Source organism: Pelophylax lessonae, assembly GCF_965119305.1.
Source record: "Pelophylax lessonae genome assembly, chromosome: 3".
In the NCBI taxonomy this organism is placed as follows: domain Eukaryota; kingdom Metazoa; phylum Chordata; class Amphibia; order Anura; family Ranidae; genus Pelophylax; species Pelophylax lessonae.
In genome coordinates, this window is record NC_138770.1 from 178,382,185 (window position 1) to 178,399,846 (window position 17,662).

Sequence of the window (17,662 nt, forward strand, 5' to 3'; positions counted from 1 at the left end):
TGCTGTGAGGGATTCGAGTGTGCATAACCTGCACCTCTTTTCATCTGCACCTTAAAACCCAAGAAGATTTACTTTGCACATGTTTATGGACTTTATTGGGACTGTTTTATTCATCACGTATTTATCTTTTTTCTGTACAGAGAGTGTTTTTACCCATATTGTGGTTTTTGCACATTATTTATGTATTTATCCATTTTTGGTATATACGCATATACATTCTTTTCACTTAGTGGTTTTAGATTTACATAGTGACAATTTTTGTATACATATCAAGCGCACCCATACACCTTCTTTCAATTCATTTTACTGATAGCCCCCTTTTTTCTGTTTGCGCACCTTTTTTCTTTTTCCAAGCGTATTACCTCTGCTGGTAACACAGAAGTCTAATTTTGAGGTGAGCGCAGTAGCTTCATAAGAAGTGCAGGTTTATCACCTGAAGTGGATTCTGGACTCACCTCACTTGTCATTTTAATCTCCTTCTCTATAAGGGACTTTTGGGCTCATCTGTTCTCTTATATTTGATACAGTGTTTTTTACATTGTATATAAACTGATGTTCTCTTGTTAATTGCGCTGCACATATTCATGTTATTTTAGTTTTGGGTTTGGTGATTAACCTTTCTGTGTCCAGCTGCATTTTTTATGCATTTATTGGTTCTCACTCTTTGCACTGATTGCATTTGCCTATAGTAGAAAAAAAAAGCCCTGGGAGACGTGTAACTGGTTGACATGCATAATAAAGAGCCAGTGCAGGCATTTCATGATCTAAAAAAATCTCTATTTATGGTGGAAAGGTATGAGTTTATCAATGCACAATTTACTGATATGTCACAAAAACCACAAATACAATTTGCATGGTGGGCTAAATATTTATTTAAAAAAAGAAAAATCGAAGTGATATATGGATTAAAAATAAGGTCAATGTGGCAACCTGGCAGAAGGTTATAGCACAAATATCTGCTAGATCTTCTTAACAGTGTTTAACTGTGCAGGCAGATATCAGTTCTGTGAAAAGAAAGAAAAATAAAACAGTGATGAAAATCTGGAAATCTACCAATGATAGAATATGATCTGAAAGGCACTAGTATTTCTATTTTTCATTTTTAATAATCATGAATTAATACCCAAGCTCTTGGCAATGTACTAAATTTTCATTATATGAGTGACTACATATGCAACGCACGCAGTAACATATGTTTACTAATAAATTGGCTGGTCAGGTATGAATTGGTAGATGACACTAATATTTAAAATTGAAGATTTAATTTTAAAGATCTTTAAAATTAAAAAATGTTAGACTTACATATAGCAAAATGTCTTTAATATTACAGAACAAGTTCAGGTGACTAATACTACTAGCTGTAACATGACCCGGATAAAAAGTGCCTTCACAGACTATTAACCCCCCAGACGGGGAGCCAATCAGTGGGGCCGGCAGCTATGAACCGGGCACCTGCGATCACTACCCACGGAGACAGAACGGCAGTCTACAGATGTAAACAAGGCAGAACGCTGTTCTGTCAGTGATGAACACAGAGATCCTGTGTTCCTCCTACTGTATTTAGGAACACAGGTCTCTGTCTTCATCTAGTGATTTAATCCCCCACACAGTTAGAAAGCACCTCCTAGGCAAACATTTAACCCTTTGATCCTCCCTGGTGTTAACCCCTTCCCGGCCAGTGTCATTAGTACAGTAAGCATGCATATTTTTAGCACTGATTACTGTAGTAATGTCACTGGTCCCCTCAAAAGTGTCAATTAGGTGTCCGATCTGTCTGCTGCAATGTTGCAGTCCCGCTAAAAATTGCCGCCTGCCGCCGTTACTAGTAAAAAATAAAAAAATAAATAAAAATATCATAAATCTATCCAATAGTTTGTAGACACGATAACATTTGCGCAAAACAATCAATATACACTTATTGGGATTTTTTTGACCAAAAATATGTAGCAGAATACATATTGTCCTAAACTGATGAAAAAATAGATTTTTTTTTTATTAGGAATGTTTTATAGCAGAAAGTAAAAAAAATATATATATATTTTTTTTCAGAATTGTCACTCTTTTTTTGTTTATAGCGCAAAAAATTAAAACCGCAGAGGTGATAAAATACCCCCCAAAAGAAAGCTCTATTTTTGGGGAAAAAAAAGACAACCATTTTTTTTTTTTTTTTTTGGGTACAGCGTTTCATGACCGCGCAATTGTGAGTTAAAATAACGCAGTGCCGTATCGCAACAAATGGCCTGGTCATTAAGGGGGTAAAAGCTTCCGGCCCTTAAGTGGTTAAACGAGCATTTACATTTTTTGGTGTTACAGCAGATCCTGCTGAAAATATATCTCCTTTTCAGTGTATTATTTTAGTGTTCGACTTTTAATAAATGGGCAATTCTGTAATATCACTTATTTTATTTTTTTTATACCATAGTGCAAAACAACTTCACAACTTCATGCACAAAAAAAGAGGATGCCATGATATGATGACAACAATAATAATTTCAGAGCTAATATGCTCTCTGCCAGCCCGAAAAAAAAAAAAAAAAACAATACAGCTGCTAAAATGTTTGCCCCAAACACGTATAATCCAACTTTTATTGTGACATCCAGTCAACTCTAAACCTATTTTGCAAGTAACATTTAATGCCTGTGTTTGTAGAGTGTGTTCTGTAAGGTATATAGGTCTGATGTCTGGTCACTCCATAACTCTCCATCTAGCGGAAAGATATTTTCTGTTCAGTTGTGAGAAAACTTCTAGAGACCAGAGTTTAAAGTGATTGTAAAAAAATACCTTGCAAAACAACCCATTCAGTTAAAAAAAAAGATTAAAGGCAAAACTTTTTTTGTATGGATATAAAAAACATTTTAAATACCTTTTTCCCTTTTCTATAAGTGATCACATTCCCTATGTTCCCTCTGTTCTCATTTGCATTAGAGCTGGGGGAGGAGAAGCAGCGGTACACTGAGCTTCACTGTAAATGGCTGTGCAGCGGGGAGTGCCGGGGCAAGTCTGATCATTGGAGGAGAGCATACTGAGTTCCCAGCATAGCTAGAGAACTGACCACATGTGCTTTCCTACTTAGTGTGGTCAGTTTTTAAAAGGAAAGCAGAGGGACTAGCAGGAACACCAGGGATGTCACATAAAGTAAGCAATACAAAGAGAACAGGATACTTTCTTATGCCAGTACATGGTTCAGCAGGCACATTCAGGAATATGAAGTGTTGGGGTAGCAAATGCTTTAAGTTGTAAATGTAGCTTTGGTTTTGGGATTTCATTCTTGCGTTGTACATTTAAGGAAACATTAATGGAAAATCCCTAAAGGAAGAAACAGACCATTTCATATTGACGGGGCAGTTGGGTAGAGCCAGAAGCTCCAATGCTGAGACTCCAAGGCAAATTAGAAGACAATGAAGGATCACACCCACTGCCACCAACTCAAAACTGGTATAACAGTCTTCAGCAGACTTCAAATTGTGTAAGTTACATATGGTTTATTCATCACTGACCTTAGTTAGTTGTAAATTACCAATAAACTTCATAAATTACAAAGAAAACAGTTCATTATATAGGTTATCTTTGGTGAAGGTTAAAAAAAATGAAAATACCTGATGATATGGCAGATCTGCTCGCACCATACACTGCCGTGTAGTAGGATTTCCCAAAGTAATCCTCCATAATGTCTTTTGGTTGTCTATCAAATTCAATCAGGCACTGAGTGCCATCATTGAAGAGAAGGTTCTTGCCTTTATTTGAAGAAAATAACTGGAACATATCTTTTTCAAATCCTTTCCGTCCATACAGTGACTGAAAAAGTACATAACACTGCAAGTGAACCAACTAACTCTGCTAACATGCATATAGGATATTAAATGTGAAGTACACTGACCTAAACCAACCTATCCCAACAGTAGTCTAAAAAACAAGGAAGGAAAAAATAGTGCTCCATACCTAAAAAATGGCCTTATTTGAGTGATCATAATACCACAATTGAGAAGAGAGGGGAGCATGAAAAGCCAGCTGCGTTAGACTTGTTACAGCCCACAATATCTCTGGCCACTAGTCATGTGCAATTTGTTTCGGTCTGAATGTAAATGCTGATTAATTTTTGGTTATTCAAAGATTTGGATGTATTCAAATCTCCGAATTAAATAGTAATGAATTTAGGTTAAAATTAGTTTCATTTATTATTTTCTAACAAATTCCACATTTTGGGAATGATTCGAATTTGGATTGGTCAAAAAATTATTGACCAATTAGAATTCTGTATGAAGAATAGCTGTGTTGTTATCAACCGATTATTCATCAGTTGTCAGCGGGCTTCCCCGCTGAGAGCTGAGATGCAAACAAAAGAATGCCGGTAATGGAAAAGTCAGGAAAAAAAAACAGCAGCCCCCCCCTCCCCCAAACCTCACCAGGCCATTCAGGCTTACAGCAGGCCCCCCACCCACAGACCCCCACAACTACCGGCCAGGGTTGCGGGGAAGACACCCTTGTCCCCATCAACATGGGGACAAGGTGCTTTGGGGTGGGGCAAGGGGTGTAGATCATTGAGAACAATTGAGTCAGTCACAAAGGCTGTTGGTACTTGTAGTTCACTAATTCACACGACTTTGTGAATGAATGATGCAGCCAAGTAGGCTGAGGTCTTTTTGAATAGTGACAGCGGGGACGGGAAGAAGATCCCTGGCCTGCTGTCAAAGGAAAGAGGGGATTGGGAGGAGAGCAGGCAGATGCTGAACATGTTGTACCCTAAATATGGTTTCAAAAGGTGAATTTATCCTTTAGTCACTCTTCTCACTGCCCCGACTACAGGCATGTTCATTGGCATGGTATCCATTACATGAGTCAGAGTACAACTTAGGCACAATTAACATTCTAGGTATTCTCTATAAAATAGCAATTCTTCACTTCTTGAGTTCAGGTCCACTTAACCCCTTGGCGCCGGCTTCCACCGACCCTTTAAGGGGTTTGGCATCCCGGGAGGTGGTTCGGGGCTTGTGACCATGTGACCGCCATGATTGGTTGTCACGGTGATCACATGATCGGATAACTCCTGATCGTGAGAATCGTTTGGGGGCTTTTTATGAGTCACCGGTCATTGTGCAGGGAGCATGCAGGGCGCGCACTCTCTGCACAGCACTATTAGTGCTAATGCATGCAAATAGGGGGCCCCTCTGAGCCGCCGATAGGCCGCATATTTGCGTGTGGACGGCGCCTAGGGGTTAACCTGCTTTACTGTTCAAGCATTTTAATTTCAAGCATGCAAAGCATATCTCCCAATATTTCAAACTAAAAGCCAACACATTTTTTAGCAGTCATCTGATCTATTTACAGGATAGGTTCACCTTTAAAAAAAATAAATGCTCATGTTTTGGGAGGTAAAAAATGTACATTTATTATTTTTTTTCTGAGGAGCCGGCAGAGTATTGCACCCGCGATCAGTGGATCGTGGGCGTGATGTCAGTCTCCGGCAAACTCTTCCTACAGCTCTGGTGCCCTTACCTCTGTACAGTTTTGGAGATGCAGGAAGAGTGAATGGACTACAAGTGCGTTGATGAGCACGCAGATAGTCCATTAAAACTAAAGGTCAGTCAGCCGCAATGACAGATGGGACTTGTAGTTTTTTCATTCACAGAGCGCTGTGATTGAATGATGAGGCTGTGCAGGTGGAGCCCCACACACCTTAAATACGGGTGTAACATGTAACATGTTACTGAAGCTGAACTTAGCCTTTAACCACTTGCCGACTGCCTAACGCCGATCTACGTCGGCAGTCAGCCCCTCACAGGCAAAGTGACGTAGGGCTACGTCACTAGCTTGTGAGGGTCTAGGGAGCGAGCGCGCGCCCCCGGAGGCGCGCTCCCGCTCCCGCGTGGTCACGGACCCCCCCGCGCGTGTGACCAGCGGACCCGATGTCCGCCGGTCACTCGGCGATCGGCGGGGGAGAGGGAGAATGTCAGGCAGCTTGTGTAAACAAGCCACCTGTCATTCTCCTCGCTGTAAAGACACTGATCAAACGGATCTAGTATGTAGATCCATTGATCAGTGTCCTTACAGCTCAAGCCACAGCCAATCACAGTAGAAAGCACACCCCTAGGGATACACACAGCCCCTCCCTCCCAAATAAAGTTAACCCCTTCACAACCAGTGTATTTTTACAGTAACAGTGCATATGTATAGCACTGATTACTGTAGAAATGTCACTGGTAACCCCAAAAGTGTCACAAATGTCAGTCAAGGGTCCGATCTGTCCGCCCCAATGTCGCAGTACCGCAAAAAAAATCGCAGATCGCCGCCATTACGCGTTAAAAAAAAAACAACAAAAATGACAAAAATCTTTCCCTTTGTTAGTAAACGCGATAACTTTTGCGCAAACCAATCAAAATACGCTTTTTGCAATTTTTTATACCAAACATAGGTAGCATAAAACAAATTGGCTGAAAATTTTAAAAAATTTTGATTTTTACTTTTTTTTTGGGGGAATTTCATATAAAAAAATTTGAAAAATATTGTTATTTTTGCAAAATTGACGCTCTTTTTTTGTTTATAGCGCGTGATCAAAAAATCGCACAGGTGATCAAATACCACCAAAAGAAAGCTCTGTTTGTGGGAAAAAAAGGACGTCAAATTCGTTTAGGTACAGCGTCGCACGACCGCGCAATTGTCCGTTAAAGTCAAGCAGTGCCGAATCGCAAAATACCCCCTGGTCAGGAAGGGGGTAAAATCTTCCAGGGCTTAAGTGGTTAATCTCCAACCCACAAAATGACCATCACAGAATAATGTACACCTGCCTAGCTTTTTGGATATTAAACCCAGGAGCTGTTGTCAAGTACTTTTAGTCATAAAAAAGCTAGTTTGGTGAATGTTTACACAAAATATATATATAGTAGATCATGTGTTTTAAAACTATGGCCTACAAGAATATCGCATAAACTGATTAGATTCCCTGCAATTTATGTTCATTCTAAAGGAAAGCAGTAAAAACTATTTACCTGTTGATTATTAACAATTCTTACAACATCACTGACGCTCTCCTCCCGTGTGACAATGGCACGAGGTGGGATGCCTAAAAGATTGCATTCCTTGTAATTACTGACAGGGGCACGTGAGCCATCCAAACATAATATTTCAAAATCTTCTGATTTCAATTGTTTTGCCCACTCTGCTGGATTTTTACCTGCAAGGTACAATTCCTTTCTTCAGTCAAACACTTACAGCCAAACAGCTCACAGGTTCTAACTAATAATTCAAATTTCATTGAAGTCAATGGGAGCCACATCTTTAAAATCAACTTTGACCACTTACAAGGCTAAAAGGAAAAGGATTGCCAAACAAATGGCATGCAAGAGACATGTAGCAATCGAAGAATAAATGTTAAAATTACATTTTGCAGGGAGTGTAGTTGTATGTTTGAGAAAAAACATTTTACAGGAGAAAAGAAGAAGCTGGCAGAGAAATGTTAGTTACTGGCAAATGTGTTTTTTTTTCTAAAGGGTCATACCAATCCTTAATCAAAGCATGCAGCAAGGGGGCACAAGCTCTTGAACATAACAGTCCACATAAATAAGATATCATTTTAGGCAGGTGTCATCAGAATGCATTATTCAACAGCTTCTTAAAGGTTTATGGACTGCAGTAAACAATTCGCTATATCTAAGGTCTTAGCTCTTCCCATTGGCCAGTTATTAGAAGACTTATTGTTCTGTATGTGTAATTATTTATTTAATGAGGCAGCGCTAGAACCTCTGGCAAGGTAATTATATGTCTGTGGTCCTTGTAGGTTTAAGAAGCTACTTGGTGAATCTATATACTGAAACAGTCCAACCCAGTGTTCAATTTTAAAGCGGAGTTCCGGGCACAAAATCTATGTTTTTTTTTTGTGCCCGTCCGCTAGTTCTGCATAACCTGAAAAGGAATTGGATAGTTAGTTTTTTTTTTTTTTTTTTAAAACTCACCTTGTAATTGTAGATCGTAAATACTCACCTCAGGGTACTTCCTCCCTCAGCTCCGCGGCTCACCTCGTCACTTCCTGCCTCGCGATGATTCCTGGGAGCTGAACATCATAGCTCCCAGGAATCAATGCGACGGCACCGGCCCCGCACGTCACTTCAATTCGCCGCATCGGAAGTGACGAGAGGGGCCGGTGCGGCGCATTCTGGGAGAAGAAGACGCGGAAGAAGACGCAGAAGAGGACTGCGCCGGCTTCAGCTGCCCACAAGAGAGATGGAAACGCTGTGGAAGAAATTTTATAAGTAAGTATTTCTTCTAAAAGGTAAGTGCGAACCGGGACAGATCAGAGGCTAGCCATTGTGGAATGTGCTAGCCCTGACTGTCCCGGGGGTATGCTTATTGAAAAATTACATCTGTGCCCGGAACTCCGCTTTAAGGATTTTTTCATGAAGAAAAAAGAAGTAATAATTTTATCACAGGTTTGGGCTTAGGCTTTATACTAATTAAATTAACATATCTTGGAAAGCTATACTGTACGTTTTTAGTAGGTTGGACTTTTTTTTAATATACAGTATCTTGCTATGACTGAGCATCCTTTTCAAAAGCAAATTTAATTTCAAAAAATGTTACCGACTACATTACTACTTGGCATTAGAGTGTGGTGAATGATCGGTATCAAATTATTTGCTTACCATCTGTGTTTTCAAATACAACAGTGTGAGGCACAAATGCCACATCTCCCTTTTCCACTAGACACCTAAAACAGAATCAAAGCAAAATAAAAAAAAAAATATATATAAATAAATATAATATCAAAAGTATTTTATGTTTAAGAAACCAGTCCTACTCCACTTATCACACAGTAAAAAACGGAAATCCCTTCTTGTCGAAAGCCATACAAATAAACACTGTACCTTTCTAATCAGGTTTCACAAGACTGATCTGCTTGTATATGAATGGTGAAATGTGGGGTGCGCTGACAAATCAAAAAGCTGCTACCTGAGTGGTGATTATAAAATGGTTGAATAAAAAAGGTGCGCTAAATATAATCGGTAGTGGCAATAACACAATATAAGTGATAAGCATATACCAAATGCAGTGTAAATGGATATATGAAAATATGGTGCACAAACAAATGAAAACGCAAAGTTCAATGGTGCATCAAATATCCCAAGTGAGTGAGCCGTGAATAATGTCCAATAAATATTCCAAATACAAGAAGTGGATACAGGTGATACAAGTAAAAGTCCAACGGTAATCTTCACCAAGTGCTGCAAAATCCAGTGTCAAATAAATGAGAATCCCACCACCAGCTGGTGTTCCTCCTTACCAAAACAAAGCAAGGTGGAACGCAGAAAAGACTCTAAACCTCCAGATGGAAAAAGATACCTTTAACCTCACCCAGTGGTATGGTACAAATGGCTCCTTACCAGATGATGGATAAATAAGGCGCAGAGTAAACTCAATTACAGACGCTCATCCAGTGGATAGGTGGCCAGTGGTACTGTTCCGCTCCTAATGATGGTTCAACGTGCTCTTAATTGCTCCCCAATATGGACATGTATGGGGCAAGAAGTAAACGGACCATAGTGCATTACCCCAATAAAACGTTTATTTAGATAAAAATTGCACTTATATATAGGATGGGGAATACCAGCGGTAGTAGATGTGAATACGCTAAGCCCAGGCTGTAGACAGGGCTACGCGTGACGTCAGTGGCGGCGCGACACGCCTCCTCTCTAACGACGTTTCCTCTCAATAGGCTTCTCCTCTGCTGCCAGTACCAACAATGTCTCCTCTCTACTTCCTTCCTACTTGATCTGCTTGTATATACCTTGCCCATCACAATGTACGGAATGTACCCTGCCCATCATGATGTACAGAATGTACCCAGCCCATCATATTGTACAGAATGCACTCTGCCATTCATGATGTACAAAATGTACCCAGCTCATCATATTGTACAGAATGTACCCTGTTCATCATGATGTACAGCATGTACCCAGTCCATCATATTGTACAGAATGTACCCAGTCCATCATATTCTACAGAATGTACCCAGCCCATCATATTCTACAGAATGTACTCTGCCCATCATGATGTTGAGGATTCTCTCTGCCCATCATATTGTAGAGAATGATAGAGGAAATAAACTGTGACCAAACCCTAGGAACACTGACCACGGAGGAAAAATGGGAATGCTTTAGGAACATATTAAACAAAAGCATCTCACAGTGCAGTCCTATGGGAAATAAATTTAGAAGAGCCAAAGCCAAACCTGGCTGGCTTAACCGTAATGTAAAAAAACGTATTAGGGAAAAAAAAATGGCCTTTAAGAAATATAAATCGGAGGGAACATTATCGGCTTTCCAGCAATACAAGGAATCAAATAAGAAATGTAAATACGAAATCAAGATGGCTAAAATCAACTTCGAGAGACAAATAGCAGAGGAAAGTAAAAAGAACCCTAAGTAATTCTTTAAATATATCAACAGCAAAAAAAAAAAAAAACAAGGTCAGAGCATGTTGCACGCATAATTAACGATGATGGGAGGATGGTTACAGAGGACACAGAGGAGGCAACTGTGCTCTTTTTGATGATCTTTTTTATGCTCATTTTAATCATTACTCCCACAAAATCAGTTGATCTGTCTTAATGCTCATTTTTATTTTTTATCCTCTATCTTGATTATGATTATTTTATCCAATAACTTCTATTTGTGAGTCACCGATATATTATAATTGCATTGCTGATGTACATCCGCTTTCTCCACCTGCACCGCTGCCTTATGACTGAACACGTCCCCCCCCCCGTGGGCTATATAGACTGCTCTTTCCCTGTATCTGGACACTTGACAAAGGAGTGCGCATGCCCAGGACCGGACATTCGCGCATGCTCCGAAATGCTTTGTGAGCCCAGACTGCCCACACTTCCCATCTACACTCCCATGAGGTCAGACGCCTCCGCCGGCCGCCGCACCAGCCTACTCACCGCTGTCCTTGGAGATCCGGAAGACAAGAGCAGGCCTCTCCAGTCCCCCGGATACTGAGTGACTGTCTGGACACCTGGATGCTGCAGTTACCATCAGCCACCCTCGGATCATCATGTACTGACTCGCAATCTTGTTACCTAGATGTAAGTCACTACATTGTTTCTGTAATAAAATAACTTTTACCACACTCAAGAGGCGCTTTCCCCTTCTTAAACCTGGCTGGCTTAACCGTAATGTAAAAAAACGTATTAGGGAAAAAAAATGGCCTTTAAGAAATATAAATCGGAGGGAACATTATCGGCTTTCCAGCAATACAAGGAATCAAATAAGAAATGTAAATACGAAATCAAGATGGCTAAAATCAACTTCGAGAGACAAATAGCAGAGGAAAGTAAAAAGAACCCTAAGTAATTCTTTAAATATATCAACAGCAAAAAAACGAGGTCAGAGCATGTTGCACGCATAATTAACGATGATGGGAGGATGGTTACAGAGGACACAGAGAAGGCAACTGTGCTTAATGCTTTCTTCTCTTCAGTCTTTACATAAGAAAAGGAGGGGTACACTGGCCATGACTGTATGGTTAGCAGTACTTCACAGGACATGCCGCTCTGGCTAACAGAGGGTGAAATCAGAGAAAGGCTGGATAAAATAAACACAAGTAAATCACCGCATGGCGTACATCCGAGAGTACTCAAAGAACTCAGTAAGGTTATATCTAGACCACTGTTCCTGATCTTTGTAGATAGTATTTTGACAGGAACTGTACCAGGCGACTGGAGAATTCCTAACGTGATATCAATATTCAAAAAAGGGCAGAGGCATGTTTCGGGAAATTATAGGCCAGTCAGCCTGACATCAATTGTATGTAAACTTCTGGAGGGGATGATAAGGGACTATATCCAAGAGTTTGCTAAAGAGAACAACATCATCAGCAGTAATCAGCACGGGTTTACAAAAGGGCATTCTTGTCAAACCAATCTGTTAACATTCTATGAGGAGGTGAGCTGTGAGCTAGATAGTGGGAGACTTGTGGATGTGGTGTACCTGGATTTTGCTAAGGCGTTTGATACAGTTCCCCACAAACGCTTAATTTATAAAATAGGGTCTGCAGGCATCGACCACAAGGTTTGCTCTTGAATACAAAACTGGTTAATGGGGCGCTTACTCAGACTGGTCTGGGGTGGTAAGTGGGGTCCCCCAAGGCTCAGTCCTGGGACCAATTTTGTTAAATTTATTCATAAATAGCATGGAGGATGGGAGCATTAGCTCAATATCAGTTTTTGCAGATGACACAAAATTAAGTAGGGCAATAACTTCACTTTGTGAGGCAGAAATCTTACACAATGACCTGAACAAAATAACAGAGTGGGCAACTACATGGCAAATTAGGTTTATTGTGGAGAAGTGTAAGGTATTGCACTTGGGGACTAAAAACAAAAACGCCCAATACACTTTGGGGGGGGACCCCGGGGGGAATCAAAAATGGAGAAAGATCTGGGAGTTTTAGTGGAAGATAGACTTAGCAATGTCAAGCTGCAGCTGCCAAAGCGAGAAGAATGTTAGCTTGCATAATGAAGGGAATGTATTCGATAGATCAAACTATAATCCTACCACTTTATAAAACACTGGTCCGACCACATCTGGAGTATTCTGTCCAGTTCTTGTCGCCAGTCCTCAGAAGGAATGTGATGGAGCTTGAGAGAGTCCAGAGGAGAGCAACTAAACTGATTAGGCGATTGGAGGACCTTAATTATGAAGAGCGATTACAAGCGCTTGATTTATTCTCCCTGGAAAGGAGACGCCTGAGAGGGGACATGATAGCGATTTACAAGTACCTCAAGGGTAATCTCAGCATAGAAAAAAAACTGTTCAGTCCCAAAGAATGCATGAGGACACGAGGCCACACAATGCAATTAGAGGAGAAGAGATTTAGGCTATGCAGGGGTTTTTTTACAGTAAGGGCTACAAGACTGTGGAATTCTCTCTACCACAAATGGTAGTTACTGCAGGGAGTATGGCTACTTTTAAAAGACTCTTGGATGTACATCTCAAGGATCAAAACATTCAGGGGTATGTGAAATAATCACGTCCACACACACCTACACAGGTTGAACTGGATGGACTTTCGTCTTTATTCAACCTCAGCTACTATGTATGTAACTATGTAATGTGCGCTGCCCATCCCATTGTACTGAATGTACCCTGCCCATTACATTGTAAATAATGTACCCTGCCCATTACTTTGTAAAGAATGTATGTTGCTCATTGCATGTTACTGAACGTATTTTGCTCATACCATTGCACAGGATATACCCTGCCAATCATTTTCTATAAAATGTACCCTGCTAATCACATTCTACAGAATGTATGCTGCCAATCACACTGTACAGAATGTACACTGCTGATCGCATTGTACAGAATATACTTTGCCATTTCGGATTGTACAGAATGCACCCTACCCATAACAGTGCAAAGAATGTACCCTTCATCTGTCCTGCCAAAGACATTGAATTTATTTTACCCTTCCTGTCACATTGTTAGGTATTTACAGTATCTTGCCTGTCACATTGTACAGAATGTATCCTGCCGGTTACAATGTACCTTGCACATCACACATTTAGAATGTTACCTATTCAAGATATAGCCTGCATAACGTACTTTGCTTATCTCAAATGAAGACTTGGCATCACACTGTACAAACAACAAACACACTGTACAAATAATCTGTTCCTCACATGGTTAGGATTAAGAGCAAGCCATACATGATCCTATCCCCCATTATTGATATAGGTATGCCTCCCACGGAGCTATTGTGTTCTGCCAGCGGGGGGGGGGCCTTCCCAGCAAGCAGAACACAATGATTACCTGCCGAACATAATGATTACTGCTAGCGACTATATCCACTGGACACGATGATTACTGCTTGCAGCTATATCCACCGGACACAATGATTACCACTAGTGGCTATATCTGCTGAACGTAATAAATACTGCTTGCGGCTATATCCACTGGACACAATGATTACTGCTTGCAGCTATATCCACTGGACACAATGATTACCACTAGTGGCTATATCTGCTGAACATAATGATTACTGCTTGTGGCTATATACACTGGACACAATGATTACTGCTAATGGCTATATTTACTGGACACAATGATTACTGCTAGCGGCTATATCTGCTAAAAATAATGATTACTGCTTGCGGCTATATCCACTGGACACAATGATTTTTGCTAATGGCTATATCCAGTGGACACAATGATTACTGCTACCAGCTATATCCGCTGGACACAATGATTACTGCTTGCAGCTATATCCACTGGACACAATGATTACTAATGGCTATATCCACCGAACACAATGATTACTGCTAGCGGCTATATTCTCCAACCACAATAATTACTGCTATTGGCTATATCGCATGTAAAAAATCCAACAGTCTGGTTGTTCCCAAGTCCATTGATGGATTGACGTGGGTACTATCAATCTGTCCATAGATGGATCGAATCTTGGCTGGTCCCTTTTGAACCTGAGCCAAAATTCGATCCATCTATGTTCAGCTTAAGACTGAGGGAAGCTGCCAACTGAATAGAGCATCAGTGTGTCCTAAAACATTGGTATTTCTGCACAAATATGAATGTATTTTACCTAAAGGCACCTTCGTTTCCAAAATAGGCCTCTTCATCACTGAGAGAACATTTTGTATTGGATGCGGAATTCTTGGGGTCACCAATGCACAGTTTACAGAGGTTGGATTTAGTATCTGATCCAGGAGCACAGCTCTCACCGAAGAAGGAATCTGTCCAGTATCAATACAATATAAGTTATAAACCAAATAAGTCAGTCAGTTCCTAAACTTACCAATGCTCCCTGGCTGTGATGAGTGCTGGTAATGCCAATGTTTCTGCCTCTACTTAAAGCGGAGTTCCAGTCACATACACATTTTTTAGCTAAAAATACACCCCTAATCCTAAGCTAACCCCAATTACACTAACACTAACCCCACATTACAGTAGTGTACAGTAAATGAATATAGATAAAATCTTACCTTTAAAATTGATTGAAGAGTGCGGCCATCTCCGGTGTGGGCGTCTGAAGCCGCTGTGTCCCCCGCTGTGTCCTTCTTCCTGGTTTCAGCTACCCAGAATGCCGATCACAATCTCGAGCATGCGCTATAGATTGCGATCGGCAATCAGAGTAGCGGCTGGCCATTCCCATTGCATCCTGGGATTGATGACACTCATCTCCCAGGACGCAATGCAAAGGAGGAAGTGACGTCGGGGGCCGGGTCCGCATAAGGAGGAAGAGGAAGGAAGGTAAGTTAATTTTTCATTAAAAACAAGGTAAGTGAAACAAAAAAAAAAAAATATTAACTATCCATTACTTTTTTTATTTTTTTTTTTTTTATTCTACCTGATGCTGTAAAGTTATTTTTTTTTTTTTAGGGTGGAACTCCACTTTTTAAGCTTCTGACCTACAGTAAATAGATAGAAAAGCTGCGCTAATATGAACCAGTAGGTATTGTGCAAAAACCTAATTAATTAAATGAATGACAGAAAAAGTGCCTGTATATCAAACACTCAGTGAAGCAACAAATTAAATAATGTATACATAAAAAAGTGACCACTAGAAATCACAAAGGAATGTAAACAGTATTAAATATTCCATAAATAATCATGGCATAAAAAATAATTATATTAGGTAAAGTCCCAAAGTAGAATCCACAGGAAGGTGAAGTGATAAAGATGTGAAGCTAATCTGCAATCACCCCAGTGATCCAACGACAGTGACACACTTATCTCCTTACCAGAACACTGGTAAAAAAACAGCCTGTATGAATCTCCTCACAGCGCCATTTAGATAGGCAATCCTTCCTCCAGCAAGTGACCAAGGATATAGCCAGGAGAGAGTAGTAAACTAGTCCTGATGTCAATCGAGGTAAACTCCAATGGTGCCATACAAAAGAAAGGGGCTCGATAGTGTAATAACCTCAAGCTTTATTAAAATATATATAAAATATAACTCACATGTAGTCATAAAAAATGTTCTCTGGATAGAAGCCGGCCGGCTCTCATGTAGCCCATCCACTGGGCAGCGCGGCGTGCTGACGTCACCGTGCTGCCCAGAGGACGGGCTACATGAGAGCCGTCCGGCTTCTATCCAGAGCAAATTTTTTATGACTACATGTGAGTAATATTTTATATATATATTTTAATAAAGCTTGACGTTATTACACTATCGAGCCCCTTTCTTTTGTATGGCACCATTGGAGTTTACCTCGATTGACATCAGGACTAGTTTACTACTCTCTCCTGGCTATATCCTTGGTCACTTGCTGGAGGAAGGATTGCCTATCTAAATGGCGCTGTGAGGAGATTCATACAGGCTGTTTTTTACCAGTGTTCTGGTAAGGAGATAAGTGTGTCACTGTCGTTGGATCACTGGGGTGATTGCAGATTAGCTTCACATCTTTATCACTTCACCTTCCTGTGGATTCTACTTTGGGACTTTACCTAATATAAAATATTTTTTATGCCATGATTATTTATGGAATATTTAATACTGTTTACATTCCTTTGTGATTTCTAGTGGTCACTTTTTTATGTATACATTATTTAATTTGTTGCTTCACTGAGTGTTTGATATACAGGCACCTTTTCTGTTATTCGTTTAATTAATTCGGTTTTTGCACAATACCTACTGGTTCATATTAGCGCAGCTTTTCTATCTATTTATTGTTTGGTGTAGTCTCACTTACAGCTGCTGCTTTTTCCTTTGATATTTAGCACGGTTACACAATTTTATTTGTTCTGACCTACAGTGCATTTACCATAAATATCTTTTAGCTAAAACTGGTGGCATGCAAGTGTTTTATAAGATGTACTAGCTCTTCATCTCAATGCACATCTGTAAAGCAGGGCTTTTGTGGCCTTGTGTATTTATGTGGTCACTGAACCCCTTGTTAAAACCTAATGTTCTTATAATTTATATGTACATTTTCCCATGTCTATTCTTTATGGGCAGAAAGCAGAAAGTTAAAAGGTAGTTAAAATCTTTTTCGGGCGATTGCCATATATGGGGATTAGTTGATGGTTTTTTTATCTGTAGAGGAATTTTGCACATTTATGGCATGTCAGAGCCCATTCACACTAGCGCGACTTGTGAGGCGACTTGTGTTGCCCCAGGTCGCCCCAGGTTGCTTGACATAACAAAAGCAATGTTAATCAATCAGTGCCATCTTAATTGGCACTACTGAAGTTGCTCCGACTTCAGAAAAGGGTCCTGTACTACTTTGAGGTGACCTGTGATCCGACTTGTCCCATATACTTCAATGGGAGTCTCCTCCTTATCTTAATTGAAGTGACTTGTTATCAGACTTTCCAGGAAGAAGAAAGAGATTAGCCAGGCATTCCCCACATTGCAGCCATGCCTATATGGTATATATATACACTGTATATATATATATATATATATATATATATATATATATATATATATATATAATGGTACATATATTCCATTATCTCTGCTTGGTCTGTGTGAGTGGCACTGGTGGACACAGATAAGTGGCACTGGTGGACACTGATTCATGGCACTGATACGTGGCACTGATACGTGGCACTGGTGGACACTGATTTGTGGCACTGTTACGTGGCACTGGTGGACACTGATTCGTGGCACTGATATGTGGCACTGGTGGACACTGATACGTGGCACTGA

At 40.3% G+C, this 17,662-nt stretch overlaps 1 protein-coding gene across 1 annotated transcript in view; it reads right to left on the reverse strand.

Moving 5' to 3' along the window:
* Positions 1 to 773: 773 nt before the first annotated feature.
* Positions 774 to 17,662, reverse strand: part of LOC309550431 (saxiphilin-like) — a gene marked incomplete at its 5' end in the record, with an annotated part of 28,285 nt that continues 11,396 nt past the window's right edge. The window contains 5 exons of the mRNA XM_082250813.1: positions 774 to 1,004; positions 3,598 to 3,796; positions 6,985 to 7,169; positions 8,635 to 8,699; positions 14,591 to 14,741. Of these exons, the coding sequence (XP_082106939.1) occupies positions 970 to 1,004; positions 3,598 to 3,796; positions 6,985 to 7,169; positions 8,635 to 8,699; positions 14,591 to 14,741 (635 nt within the window). The 3' untranslated portion in view covers positions 774 to 969. The remainder of the gene's footprint in view (positions 1,005 to 3,597; positions 3,797 to 6,984; positions 7,170 to 8,634; positions 8,700 to 14,590; positions 14,742 to 17,662) is intronic.